Raw genomic sequence first — 14,174 nt, forward strand, 5'->3', positions numbered from 1 at the left:
TTAACTGGGACAATTACCACTTTTTTCCCGTAAATGTACTACTTTTTCCTCATAAACATGCCACTTTATTCTTAAAAAGGGTTAGTTTAAATTACGATTTTATGTATCTTTGTAGGTTATGTATGTCATTTTATTTTTACTCTTATAGTTTATTATTATTATTGTAAATTTATTTTATATTTTATTTTATTTTATTTTATTATCATCAATACTTTTACTGTGTTCTTTTCCCATGACACGTTCCTATGTCTTAGGCCAACTGTCTTTCTTTGAGAATCCATCCTTATAATATTGTATCCCCTGGAATAGTTCTGTTGGACTTAATGAAAATGAAAATAAAAATTTGGAATAAATGCCGATCCGAATAAAAACATGTCATGTCGATTGGAAAATGTTAAGTTTTTATGTTGAGTTTTTCACCAGACTAATCGCTGGTTATCTCTGCCCCAACACAAACGTGAGATAATAAAGTGGCACAGCCTTTAATTTATGGCACTTCAAAAGGGCAGCATCAGTGGGTTCTTTCACACATTAATCTGGGTTCACACTTCACTATCAGTGTGTTCATTATGCTTCAGGTTAAATGTGAAAGATTTTACATTTTCATGGGAACTTTCTGGGCTATTTCCTCCTGCTATCCTATATTTCTTTGTTTATTTTATTTTTTTGTGCTAAACTAGTAAAGGTTAAAGTCTCATACTAGTGTTTTTCTTATTTAATGAATATTTTCAGCCTGTTTTTGGTTTAATAAATACAGTACGATACAAATTACTGTATTAATCCCCAAAGGGAAATTCATTCAAATAACAAAGGGAACAACAGTGTAATTAGTCCAGTAATTTTAAGCCAAAAATGGGGGTCAACGTTGAACAAATTGCAACAGAAGCAAACTCAACTTTTTTTGTATCCTCAACATGTCCTGAATGAGGGAAAAAAATCCCAGAAGAATCCCATTAGGGGAAAGTTTCGAAAAAAAAACCTCAAACATATCCCATTTATACGCCTATTAATTAGTTTTCTCACGTGAATAGGGTAACATTTTTAACCTTTAGATATCTCCATGAAAATTATTGAGTTTATTACTTACATTAAGGCAAACAAAAATGTATTACAAGTTTTTTGAAATTCTTTGTTAACATGAGCAAATTTGCATAAATGTGCATAAATTCCATCATTAACTAAAATGGTCTGAAAATGAAGATAAAGTGGAGAAACATATCTACTACTTCCAATAAGCAGAAGTCTGCCTCTAAGAATGAATAACAAGCATTAATCGTGAGCCTAAATTATTTTTAACCTTGGCAAAGTGTGAAGCATTTTAATAACTGTATGTTTCTTTCTGATATGAAATAGGACTATGTCCTGAGTGTTTGTGATGTGTGAGAGGGTGTATTATGCACATGTGTATGGATGTTTAAAACGCTATGTAAATTGATAATTCTTACCTTTCTATTGTTTTTACTTACCTGCCCAGGGACTACAGATGGAAAGTAGCTAATAAGCTAAATCTGGTACAAGGCATCTCTTCTCATCTCGAGACTAATGTTATTTTGTACATTGTCCCTGATACAAATAAACTTATTAAACTAAACTAAACAAGCCATAATCAGTTCATGGTAAAATGTTATGTTTGCACAAAACATTGTAAAACTTCAAACAGTCATATATTTAGTTGTGAATTTTGTTGTTTAAGACAAAGAGATAAATGTCGTCTGAAGACACTACAGGGATTTAAAACAGGTCGGAGTCGGTTTATCATTATTACTGTGATATTTGCTCTGAAGATGGAAGGTGTCAGTAATGTAAAGTGTCACGTGCAGCGAGAAAGAGAAAGAAACCAGACGTCACCGCTCACTGAGGAGTTCACGGAGTTCATCAGGTAAATTACACCTGAGGAAACTAAATCAGCAGCAGCTAAAAAAATACAAAATAAAAGCCTCAGTATATCATCAGTATAAAGAAACTAAAAGCCTGATATGAAGATGAGCAGACAGTGATGGATCTCACCTCTCTGCCGTCTCAGGATGTGGAGGAAACGTCTGCGTTCATCACTGTTATTAAACGCTGCAGGATGCCACCAAACAACCAAATGGAGCTCTGAGGAGTTTGTCTCTTCCTCTTGAAGCGGTGAGTGAACACATGAATCTCCTCTTTCAGCCTCTGTCGTTGTGTCTTTACCTCCTCTTATCTTAAAGAAGCCGTTAAACAGTTGCCAACTCTACACGTGACCTTTGATCCTGAGCTAATACCTCCAAAACATTTATTATTCTGACTGAAACGAGCTGGAGATTATTACACCGACAGATAAAAGCCATCGGAAATGTAAAACAATGTGACATTTCAAAATAAAAGCACCCAGAAGATGAACGAATGAGTTAAAAGAGAGAGACTTTTATTTTGAAGTGTCAGGAATGTCAGTTTTTATAAGGAAACGGGTGTTTTTTTGTTTCAGCAGCTCACGGCATCAGGCCCGCGTGGTGTCGGCGGCGTGCCTGGCTGTCATGGCGACGGGCTTGGAGACGAGCTGGTTGCCGAGGGTTGCGGCAGCAGGGGCATGCTGGGAGTCCATGCAGGCGGCGATGGAGGGGATCTGACTGAAGTGACGTCGGGCCAGCGTGTGTTTGTGTTCGATCCTGCGGAGGATGGTCGCCTCGTAGGACTGAGCCAGCACACACACACACACACACACACACACACACACACACACACACACACACACACACACACACACACACACACACACACACACACACACACACACACACACACACACACAGTCGGAGTTTAACAAACGTCAGCAGCTGCTTTTACAGTTTGACCAGACAAACAGACAAAGACAGAGACAGAGACACTAGTCCAGGTCCTGTTTGTGTTTCTCTTTGGACGAAGCTGTGAACTAACAGAACTACCAAATTCAAACCTACGACGGAAAATTAGGGCCACATTGAGAAAGTTTTAGGGGAGGAAAGTTGGACAAATTCAACTTGGGGGTGTATTTTCCTGACATTTTAGGTCTAAAAGAAAGAATCTGAGGATTTTCAGTTTAATTACTCCTGTTTTGCGGTAGTTGCAAGTCAAGAGTTGATATTCGTGTGTTTATGACACAAACGGGAGCTTCCGACTGCACGTGAACACACCGAGCGTCGACTTGGGTCTCGCGCGAGACTTTGAATTAGATCTAGTTTTAGATCTAGTGTCGGCTTGCTTTAAGTAAATAAACTTCTCGGTGCATGTTTGAGGAACTATCTGACGCTGTCTGTGGAAAAACATTGTGGTTTTGAGGGATGGAAACAGCCTAAGCAGCGGAACTTCAATCCACTCCCATTCATCGCTGCCGTGGCGATGCGGGGACAGACACAACCACCGCAAAACAGGAGCAACTAAACTGAAAATCTTCAGATTCCTTCTGTTAGACCTAAAATGATAGGAAGATACAGCCCCGAGTTGAATTTGCCCGGAATTGTCCTTTAAAATGAGGCCTTGGAGCGTTTTGTGAAGTTGTTCTTCAGTATCGGTTTCACAAACAAGGAGATACTTCATCTTTTGGCTCATCAGCACCACTTTGTCATCATCAATATCAGGAATTTGAAAAGGAAATGCAAGAAAATGCAACTAGAGAGAAGAAAGAACCAGAACACCTACCATATCACTTACTGGGACAATTACCACTTTTTTTCCCGTAAATTTACTACTTTTCTTCCTAAAATTGCTACTTTATTCTCAAAAAATTATGATTTCATGTATTTTTCTAGGTTATGTATGCAATTAAATTTTTACTCTTATATTTTATTATTATTACTGTTTATTTCATTTTATTATCATCAATACTTTCACTGTGTTCTTTCCCATGACACGTTCCTATGTCTTGGGCCAACTGTCTTTCTTTGAGAATCCATCCTGATAATATTGTAAAAAAAAGAAAAATTATGATTTTATTATCGTATAACTATGGCTTTATTCTAAAAGTCCACCTGTGTGACAGTAGCCATGTTTTTACATGGTCACAAACAATCCAAATCAAACAGGAATAAATGCCGAATAATCCGAATAAAACACGTCATGTCGATTGGAAAATGTAAATCTGAACGGGCTCATTCAGAAAAATACAAATGTCTTTCCAATCAAGACGGGTGATTTTCAGATCTAGATCCATGTAAAGGGTTAATCTGATCAGAGTCTTATTATTATTATTATTATAATTATTATTATTATTAATGTTTGTAGCACATGTTATACTGTAGATCCATGTTGATGAGAAGAGGCAACAGGCAGGTAGAGAGATAAAACTTGATGCAAGTACATGCACGTTATGTTGCGTCCATGTGAACAGAGAAGTTAGAACGATTATAATCAGATTGTATATATATAATATAATATATATTATATATAATCAGAAAAACAAAGCACGTGTTGCCGTGGCAGCACCTTGTGGACGTCCTGCACCTCCAGGTGAGCCTCGGTCTCCTGGTTGGACAGCAGGATGCAGTTCCAGGGGCTCCAGTCCTTCCGGGGCTCCCAGCGCACCAGCAGCAGGCTGTAGAGGTCGCTGCTGGCGTTGAGGGCGGAGCGCGACGCCCACACCTCCTCCACCAGGTACTTCACGTCCTCCACCTGACCACAACAGGACACACAGGAGAGTCAGTACCTTCACATCACAGTTGAAAAAAACTAATTATTGCCTTTATCCGACTAGAACTGGACAATTTAAGTGCATGTAAACGCGTTAGTCCGATTAATTTCTCCAACTCCGATTAAGACATCCAGATAATGTGATTGGAAATTGATTTTCTTTAGCATGTATTCGCCTTTTTAGAATTTATTAAGCTGATTAAATTGTTTATATCAGTTTTTAACTCAGTGACAGAAAAGTCAACAGGACAGGGCCGTATGAACCTGCTGAAATGACATATATTGCTGCCTGAGGAGGAGACACCGTCCGATTAGACGCCAAAACCGAAATTTTGAGCATAGCTCGATTAAGCTGTGCATGTAAACGTACTGAGTGATTGATTGAAATCTTTATGTGTGAGCAGTGAGCAGTGATATCAAAACAAAGGCAAGGCAAGGCAAGGCAATTTTATTTGTATAGCCCGTTTTTACAAACAGTTTGTATCAAAGGGCTTTACATGGCATCACGACAACATCCTCTGTCCTTAGACCCTCACATCCACTGAGGAAAAACTCCATGGAAAACCCTTTTAACAGGGAAAACCAGGAGAAACCTCAGGGTGAGCAACAGAGGAGGGATCCCTCACCCAGGACGGACAGACGTGACATAGATGTTGTTACAGACAACTAACTAACTATCCATAATCAGAAAAAATTAAAAGAATATATAATAAGAAAAAGAAAAACTAATTTTACTACTAATTAACTAATAATAATAAATAAAATAAAAGTTAAACATGTTCAAAAAGGAGTAGGAAGGAGTAAAAACTCACTGACTCCTTCCTCCACTTTCTATTTCCTTATGATCCTGTATGATATCAATTATTATTTCATGTGAATATCTGTATGAAACTAATGATAATAATAATATAAATATACACAACAATGAGACGCTAACTGATAATAATACTAAGGTAACTGACCTGCAGCAGGAAGGGGATCTTGGCGTCGGGGTTGAGCTGCTGCTCGTCGGCCCTCAGCCTCTTCAGGATGTTCTTGTAGCGGGAGAAGTCGTCACGGGAACGGGCGATGTTGTCGAGGCTGACGCAGTCCTGACACTGGCCGCCGACGGCAGAGCGCACGTTGCGGCGACAGCTGCGGCACAGGAACATGACGCTCTTCAGCTTGGACGGGTTCTGAGGCACCTGGAGGAGGAAGTCCAGATGTTTAAAGGGATAGTATCATTTTTTTTAAAGTGGGGTTGTATGATCTCCAAATAGCCCCTAAGTACTTTAATTGCAGTAGAAGACTCTCTACACTCCTCCCGTTAGCAACGCCAGCCCATAATAGCCCTGCCCAGAGATTTACAACATACAGTGTTGTGAACAGACCCAAAGAAACGGCCTATTTCCACGGCCTAAAAGAGATTTTACCTGGAAAAAAATACACAGTTCCATTTTTCGCTATAATATAATTTTTTCCAGCCCTTCAAAGTTCAGGAAAAACACAGTTTTTATTTGGACCTAACCAACTGCTGATCGACGGGCGCTAACCCTGGGCGGAGGGATACGTGAGTTGGTTAGGTCCAAATAAAAACTGTGTTTTTCCTGCACTTTGAAGGGCTGGAAAAAATTATATTATAGCGAACAATGGAACTGTGTTTTTTTTTCCAGGTAAAACCTCTTTTAGGCCACGAAAATAGGCCGTTTCTTTGGGTCCATTCACAACAATGTATGTTGTAAATCTCTGGGCAGGGCTATTATGGGCTGGCGTTGCTAACGGGAGGAGTGCAGAGAGTCTTCTACTGCAATTAAAGTACTTAGGGGCTATTTGTAGATCATACAACCCCACTTAAAAAAAATGCTACTATCCCTTTAAATCCAGAGGAGACGGACGGGAGCCTGATCTCAGACCAGCTGGGGGTGGTGTAGGACTCCGTGGTCACCTTGAGCAGCTTGGCCACCTCGGGGTTGAAGGCCGGCGTCTTGACGTACTGCAGCAGCAGCGTGCAGATCCTCCGCCTCAGCCCCTGCAGACTGGAGGCGTCCAGACCGCGGGTCAGCAGGTCCGCCTCCCGGTCGATCAGGGCCACGATGTCCAGGGTCAGAGGACACTGGTGCTCCTGCACCACAGACACACAGGAAGTTAAAGCGATAGTTCACCCAAAATTGAAAATGTCCATATGACGGTTGCAAATGGATACCAACTGTCTTCGTAACAAAAAGACACACCAAAAAACATCCAAATACCTCCATGCTGCTCGTCTGTAATGTCCCTCTTATATTGAAGCCCCGAAATGCAAAATTGTCCCGAAAAAAATTAAGTAAGTCTATATTTCAAGCTTGTTTGTAGCGGAAGCTCCTCTTCCCGGTTCGTCCAATAAGAGGAGCTTCGAGAAGCTTCCACTACAAAACAAGCTTAAAATATAGACTTATTTAATTTTTTTCAGAACAACTTCTCATGTCGGGGCTTCAATACAAGATGGACATTACAGACGAGCACTATGGAGGTATTTGGATGTTTTTTGGTGTGTCTTTTTGTTACGAAGACAGTTGGTATCCATTTACAACCGTTATATGGACATGCACTGCTACGCCGAGACCCCCTGTAACTCAGAGAAGCCACGGAGGACTCTGAAACTTCTCACAGCTCTTAGTCCACATGAGGGTGAGTAGATAATGAGTGAAATTTGAATTTTGGGTGAACTATCCCTTTAACCAGTCCGCCTGGACTTATTTTGTATTTTTTAGCTGTAAACGTGTCATACAGTCTGCTATGAGTATGTGCTTTTGTCCCTTTTTTTTTCAGGACAACTTCTTCTTTCAACATCTGGCAGCTGTTTTACTCTACTGTGTGATATACAGTAAGTGGTGTAACAGGGTGTAATAACAGAGAAACACAAAAAACGGAACTGAATTTTTGTGGTTTTTACTCTATAAGGCACTGAGAATATACATGAACAAAATAATTTGAATGTACAAAATGAGATATAAAATATAATACACTAAAACAAAACAATTATGTCAACTTTGACCGAGTAGTTTTTTGTTTTAGGTCTCATTTTTCAGGAGAATTCCGGTCATTTTTGACCCCAAAATCTTTTTTTTTTTTTTTTCCTGATGGTCACCCAGTGTTGGCGGGAGCGGAGGAAACGACAAAACCCAGAGTTCACTTTACCAGAAATGAGCTCTGCAGCAGGATTTGACACAAAAAGTGAGCAATGCCATTTGACAGGGTGACTGTTTGACAGGGACAACGAGGAGTTTCACCATCAGCAGAACGACAATAAAAAAGTCTCATATTAATGTGGATGAATCTACGTTACCCACACTTGTTAATGGGCCCATTTTCTATAAATATATCGTTTTGTCTCTATCGTTATTTTGTTATTATTAGTGGTGGAAATGCTGGGCGAGCCGACCAGCATTTCCTTACTTTCGGTTTCGCGGCGAGTCATGAGAATACCGGTATATGAGGAACTGTGTGTTACTCAACAGGTGACTCTTCTTTAAGATTGGTGCGCAACACAGGAACACACACATTCAGGAGCTGTGACTTTTTGGCAGACTCAGTGGTAAGCACCTTAATATTTCAGGTTTTCTGTACGTTTTTTTGGTTGCTCTTAATGAGGTGGTTCTCTATGGTGATAGTGAGAGAGCAAAGGTTTGAGATGTGGTTTAAATGAGATCAAATGAACTAGATTATGGTCAGAATGGGAAGAAGCTGGTGGAGAAGTGATATTCATAGACATAAAAACATATGATCAAGGTTACATGTGGGCTGGTGACCGTAAAAAATGTTTTTAGGGCGTGAAATAGCAACAGTTTCTGACAATTTATGAATAGAGGCATGTTTTTACAAACACAGAGGAAACGAGGGGAAGATCGTTCGCAAGACTGCAAGGAAACTGAATCAGAAGTCAAAGGAGGTCTTTGTTGATAAACTACAGTAAGTTAAGTGGTGCGTTTCCATCAGCTGTTTAGATGCGCATCTAGATGTATCGCATCGGAAAAATGATGATGGAAACGCCGTGATTCGCATTAAAATCCCCTGATTCGCACAAAATGAAATTCGCTCGCTATGGCCGGGTTTTGGTTGATTCGAATGGGATGGAAACAGCTGTATGCGAATCAAGTGTGACGTAGCCACTTTCACCCCGTCTACTCCCGTGTTTGCAGTTCATTCACAACAAGACAACATCAGGGTTTCCGCTGTCACACAACAATTAATTAATTGTGGCGCATCGCCACGGCAAAATAAAAGCCCCCACACACCTTCATATGTGATTACTGCACAGTTCTTCATAGTTCCTCCTCAGTAAAAACCAAACTTATCAACCAGCGCATCCAGCATTTATCATTAAAGTCTGGGGCGGCGCAACTCTCTCTCTCTCTCTCCCACACACACACACACACACACACGGGTCGCGTTATGACGGTAATAAACATGAGCTAAATCGCGCTAATGTGTTCAAATCAGACCGTCAGTCCGGCCGGGGGCGGGGGTGCAAAGTCCATAGATGGAAACACACATGATTCGAATTTCTTTTAATGCGCATTGCCCAGTAATGCGAATCGTTTTGGATGGAAACATAACCAATGTCTGTTATGTAAGCTACTACGCCTGGTCCAAACTGCTATAAAAATTATTGGTCTCAAAGATCATTACAATCTCTTTATATGAAAGGTGTGTACTGAAACAGGTGAAGAGAATCCTGGAGGACCCATCCCATATTTTACACTCACAGTACGAGCTCTTACCATCAGGCAGGCGATACCGAGCCCAGCGGTCCAGACTAAACCATTACAAGAACTCCTTTGTGCCTTTGTCAGTAAGTTTTCTGAACAGTAGCTTAAAATAACTACATTTTGTCAGGATTTTTAATGATTTTTATGATCATTGTGTTCTTGTAAATCTTATTGTGCGCTCTCTATGACGTTTTTTTAAAATGTTTTTATGTGTATTTCTGTATGTGGTTGTTGGGTCTGGCGGCATTGTGCACAAGCCAAATTTCCCCTCAGGGGGACAATATATCTATCTATATCTATATCTATATCTATATCTATATCTATATCTATCTATCTATCTATCTATCTATCTATCTATCTATCTATCTATCTATCTATCTATCTATCTATCTATCTATCTATCTATCTATCTATCTAGGGTCAAATTGATTGTGATTGTGTTCCTTGACTCCTTTTTCTCTCTTTACATCTGCGATAGAAATAGGTTTTGGATGTATTTTGTTGTTCTTGATATTTTGTACAATTATTTTAACCCTTAAATGTTCTGTCCCCTCTCTCACAGCAGTATGAACATGTCCGACTACGAGACGTACATGTATGACTACAGTGACTACTATAGCACCTATGAGCTGGATCCAATTTCAGACCTGCCCAGTCAATCCTTGGTCTTGTCTATTTTTTACTGCGTGCTGTTTGGTCTAGCACTGCTAGGTATGTTCAAAAAGGCCTGAATCTTTAGAGAGAGAGATAAAAGAAAAAATCTATCTAGCTGTCTTAACACATTTTAATGCACATTTGCATTTCAGGCATTTTGTTGAAACTGACACATGCAATAGTTAAATGCGTGTTCTTCAGTTTTCACCAGAAATAATAGGACACCCAAGAACAATAACTAATAATAATTGTTTTCATAGGTAACATCACGTTTCTCTGGCTTCTCCTCCGTTACATAAAGCTGAAGACTATGACGGACGTATGCCTCCTCAGCCTGGCCTGGTCTGACCTCATTCTGGCTCTATATCTGCCTCTCCTGGCTGGGAATTACATCAACCTTGCATCGTGCAAACTGATGACTGCGGTCTATCAGGTGAGCTGAATTTTGATTGCATTGCACACACTATAATCAGTCATTAAAGGTATATTGTGTAAGAATTACCCCCATCTAGTGGTGCCGTTGTATATCGCAAGCAACTCAATCGTATTTTTCATGCTGCATTCACGTGAAATCGGTTAGACGGCAGACGGACGACAGCCGTTGCACGTAACGGCATAAACAAGCCTCTATGTAAACAAGTGGTTCGTCAGCACGAGGCAAAACAATAGGACGAATCTCCTTGTTGTTTACAACTACTTCCTGGTAGAAAACCAGCATTCGAACAATAGTGACGGACGAGAGTTTCGCTATATATATCTACTTTTTCATGTCACTATATCACCGTTTAGACTAATCTGATGTTTGTGAAGAAAAAAACCAATGATTGGACAAACATTACTATTTACGTGTGCACATTTTTGTAATTAGTGATGGTTATCAGAGATTAGCCGGGCTAACGGTTAGCTACCTGTTTAACTTTAATAACTCAGTGACTCAATAAACGCTCCATGAAAAAATATTTTCTCCAGAGGATATCTGAGTTCCAACATGACTGAGCTAACTGGAGTAGTTTCATGTCGTGTCCCACAACGGGAGGGTTTTAACAGCTGACGTCCTGGTGTTAGCTTAGCTACCGCCGTTAGCTTAGCTACCGTTAGCTGTCCCTGTCAGCTGAGCCACTGATGCTTTCTAGACACTGTGATTCCCCCAAACTGAATAAATACAACACATAGCAACACAAAACACACACACAGAAATAGTAATGTTTCTTCAATCATTTCAGATTTGTCTAAACGCTGATAGGGCGTGAAAAATATGATCTCATTCAAATTACGTGCTGGTTTTCTACCCGGAAGTAGAATGTAAACAACAAGGCGATTCGGACTATACACGTGACAATATGTTGTCATGGCGATGTCATATTGTTTACCTGACCCACGTTTTACCGGCTTTCTCTCCACTTCTGTGACTAAAATGACATCTGGTTTGTTAGCGACGGTCGTCTGCCCGACTGCAGGTGAATGCAGCATCAGTGTAACGCTCCATTCCTCGTCACTGCGTTACCGCGGCGACTTTTCACAGACGCCACCTCGACCTGAGCCGACAGCTCCGGTGTCTCCGCTGAGTTTCCGTGGTTTCCTACCGTCACGCTGCCACTGAACGTAAAAACATGGCGACACCACATGGCAGCAGCACCGGGCTTACCCGCTTCATGTAGATATGAATGATATGAACGGCAAAAAAAAAACAGATAATAATAATCGAAGAATAATCGATTTTCCATGAATAGATAAGAGGAGAACTTACACAATGTCCCTTTAAAAACACCTCTTCAACATTTCAACTATGATGCCTTACATGTAGCATTCAGGGTGTGGTGAGCTCTCTTGTCTTTTTCCTCTACCTCTAATATTATGTTTGTATTCAATATTGTATAATACTGTACTGTGTAGTGTGTATATTACGGTAAATACGGTATAACTTGTCTGGTTAAAGGGATAGTTCAACATTTTGGCAAATTGGCCCATTGCCATAATCGCTATAGTCATAGCAGTAGGTTCATTACCTTTAATTGTAGGTGTAAGCTATTTTCAGTACGGCGGAGCGCAGCAGCTGGCTGCTCAGAGCTACGCTATGGAGGCTAAGGGAATTTCTTGGTTTCCCTCATTAAACTCATCAAATTCAACATCCCAAAACTCCACAGCGCTTTTGTAGACAAGTTGTGACCTGCACAACCACCACGCTATGAGATAATGACGGAACGATACGAAACGGAGCCGTTTTCGAGGTAAATACAGGGTAAATACGGAGACTGCTTGCTGAAAAACTGTCCCTGAATGCAACGCGCATCAGCGGTTTTGTATGAATTTACCTCGAAAACGGCTCATAGCGTGGTGATTGTGCAGCTCACAACTTGTCTACAAAAGCGCTGTGGAGTTTTGGGTTTGTATTTGATGAGTTTAATGAGGGAAACCAAGAAATTCCCTTAGCCTCCATAGCGTAGCTCTGAGCAGCCAGCTGCTGCGCTCCGCTGTACTAAAAATAGCTTACACCTACAATTAAAGGTAACGAACCTACTGCTATGACTATAGCAATTATGGCAATGGGCCAATTTGCCAAAATGTTGAACTATCCCTTTAAGTATTTGAACTGTATATAACAACACTACTGTACGTGTTTTATGTTGGCCGCACGACAAACATCACTGAGGCCAGTAAAGACATCCTGCTCTAACTCTGCTGCTGCTCTCGACAGTTGGGTTTCTACAGTGGGACTTTGTCGGTGACCTTAATGAGTGTGGACCGCTACCTGGCCGTCGTTCATGCTGTAGCAACCGGGGGATCCAGGACGCTTCGCTATGGGATCACAGCCACCCTCATAATCTGGCTTACAGCTGGCGTGTTGGCAACCCCTCAGGTGATATTTGCCTCCTTGGAGGAAGACGAGTGCCGACGCCTGTACCCAGAAGAATCGGCACGGTTTTGGATGATGCAGCGTAACTTCACTGAGAACACAGTGGGCCTTTTTGTGTGCCTCCCCATCATGATTTTCTGCTTTGTGAGAATCATTTACGCTCCCTCCAATGCCAGGAACTCCAAGATGAAAGGTGTAAAGATGATATTTACCATAGTCTGTGTGTTTGTGGTGTGCTGGCTCCCCTACAGTGTGATGGTTTTCCTCCAGACACTGCAGCTGTTTGACATCCTGAACACCCATGTGGCCTTTCGAACCATCAGTTCTGCCACTGGCATCGCCGAGATCATTGCCGCATCTCGCTGCTGCTTAAATCCAATCATTTATGCACTTGTAGGGGAGAAGTTTAGGAGGTCGCTTCGAAAAGCACTGGGTGGATACTTCTGCTTTAGTCACCAGAGAATGCTAATCAGCCAAAGAGACACGACAGACAGAGATTTTCTGTGTGCTGGTAGTGGATGAGTGTGTGCTTGTGATGGTGGTTTTTTTCTCCTTCTGCTGAAATTCAGAGACTGCAAAGATGGGAGTGAGCGTCAGCGGTTATTCCCTGTAAGAAGGAAGTGATTCATTCTGAAAGTGTATAGGTTTTACTTGATTCACATTTATTCAAATCATGTAACATGCAATGTATCTGTAACTTGTAAAGCTGTATTGTTTTTGTAGAGTAAAATGCAACAGTACCAAAATGCATGAGGTGATTAAAACAGTTAACAGCAGTCATCCCTGGTAAATCTTTGACAAGAAGTGTGCAGACTGAGCAGAATCCCTCTATCATATAACAATAACATACAGTACTGACTAAAGTGAAACTGTTTGTTAATCTTGGACGACAATTCGGCTCAAAATGATGCACAAAAATGTTAAGATCTGTTAAAAGCAATACATAGTCATATCTCTGTTTGGCCTTTAGGTATTAGTCAGAACTTTTCCCTACTTAGAGAAAGTAAAATGCTCATACACAGTGTTGTTCTGTGTTGTTGAGACTGACAATACCAGACTAGATTTCATTGATGGCTGTGTCAGCAGTATCACTTCTCCATGCATAACAATGCATAACTGCACAAGGAAGTAAGTAAGTAATGTAGTGTGTGAGTGTGTGTGAATGGGCGTCTGTGTCTTTATATTGTATCATGTGTCTGTTCTTTTTTTGTTTGTTTGCTTGTTCGTTGTTTTTGTTTTTTTGTCTGTTTGTTTGTTCTGCTTACTTTCTTTGTATGTTATAATGTACTATGTATGTTTGTATTTCCGTT

General features: G+C 40.7%; 2 protein-coding genes across 2 annotated transcripts in view; one reads left to right on the top strand and one right to left on the bottom strand.

Annotated features, from left to right (window-relative positions):
• Nucleotides 1-2,371: 2,371 nt before the first annotated feature.
• Nucleotides 2,372-14,174, bottom strand: part of iqub (IQ motif and ubiquitin domain containing) — a 28,291-nt gene continuing 16,488 nt past the window's right edge. The window contains exons 10-13 of the mRNA XM_085780253.1: nt 6,554-6,730; nt 5,592-5,813; nt 4,426-4,611; nt 2,372-2,659 (exon numbers count right to left, since the gene is read on the bottom strand). Coding sequence (XP_085636379.1) covers nt 2,465-2,659; nt 4,426-4,611; nt 5,592-5,813; nt 6,554-6,730 — 780 coding nt within the window. The 3' untranslated portion in view covers nt 2,372-2,464. The remainder of the gene's footprint in view (nt 2,660-4,425; nt 4,612-5,591; nt 5,814-6,553; nt 6,731-14,174) is intronic.
• LOC146986522 (CX3C chemokine receptor 1-like) lies at nt 9,923-13,386 on the top strand. The gene is made up of 3 exons (XM_085780376.1): nt 9,923-10,067; nt 10,271-10,443; nt 12,706-13,386. Exons 1-3 carry the CDS (start codon nt 9,923-9,925, stop codon nt 13,384-13,386), a joined length of 999 nt encoding a protein of 332 aa, XP_085636502.1.

The sequence above is a fragment of the Trachurus japonicus genome, chromosome 6 (assembly GCF_045865225.1).
Source record: "Trachurus japonicus isolate A0001 chromosome 6, Traja_1.0".
Taxonomy (NCBI): domain Eukaryota; kingdom Metazoa; phylum Chordata; class Actinopteri; order Carangiformes; family Carangidae; genus Trachurus; species Trachurus japonicus.

Bases quoted from the DNA above. Each gene is read 5' to 3' on its own strand.
- LOC146986522 (XM_085780376.1), top strand. From the start codon at position 9,923: ATGAACATGTCCGACTACGAGACGTACATGTATGACTACAGTGACTAC. The intron at 10,068-10,270 runs GTATGTTCAAAA...TTGTTTTCATAG, and splicing joins GTTTGGTCTAGCACTGCTAG to GTAACATCACGTTTCTCTGG. The intron at 10,444-12,705 runs GTGAGCTGAATT...TGCTCTCGACAG, and splicing joins TGATGACTGCGGTCTATCAG to TTGGGTTTCTACAGTGGGAC.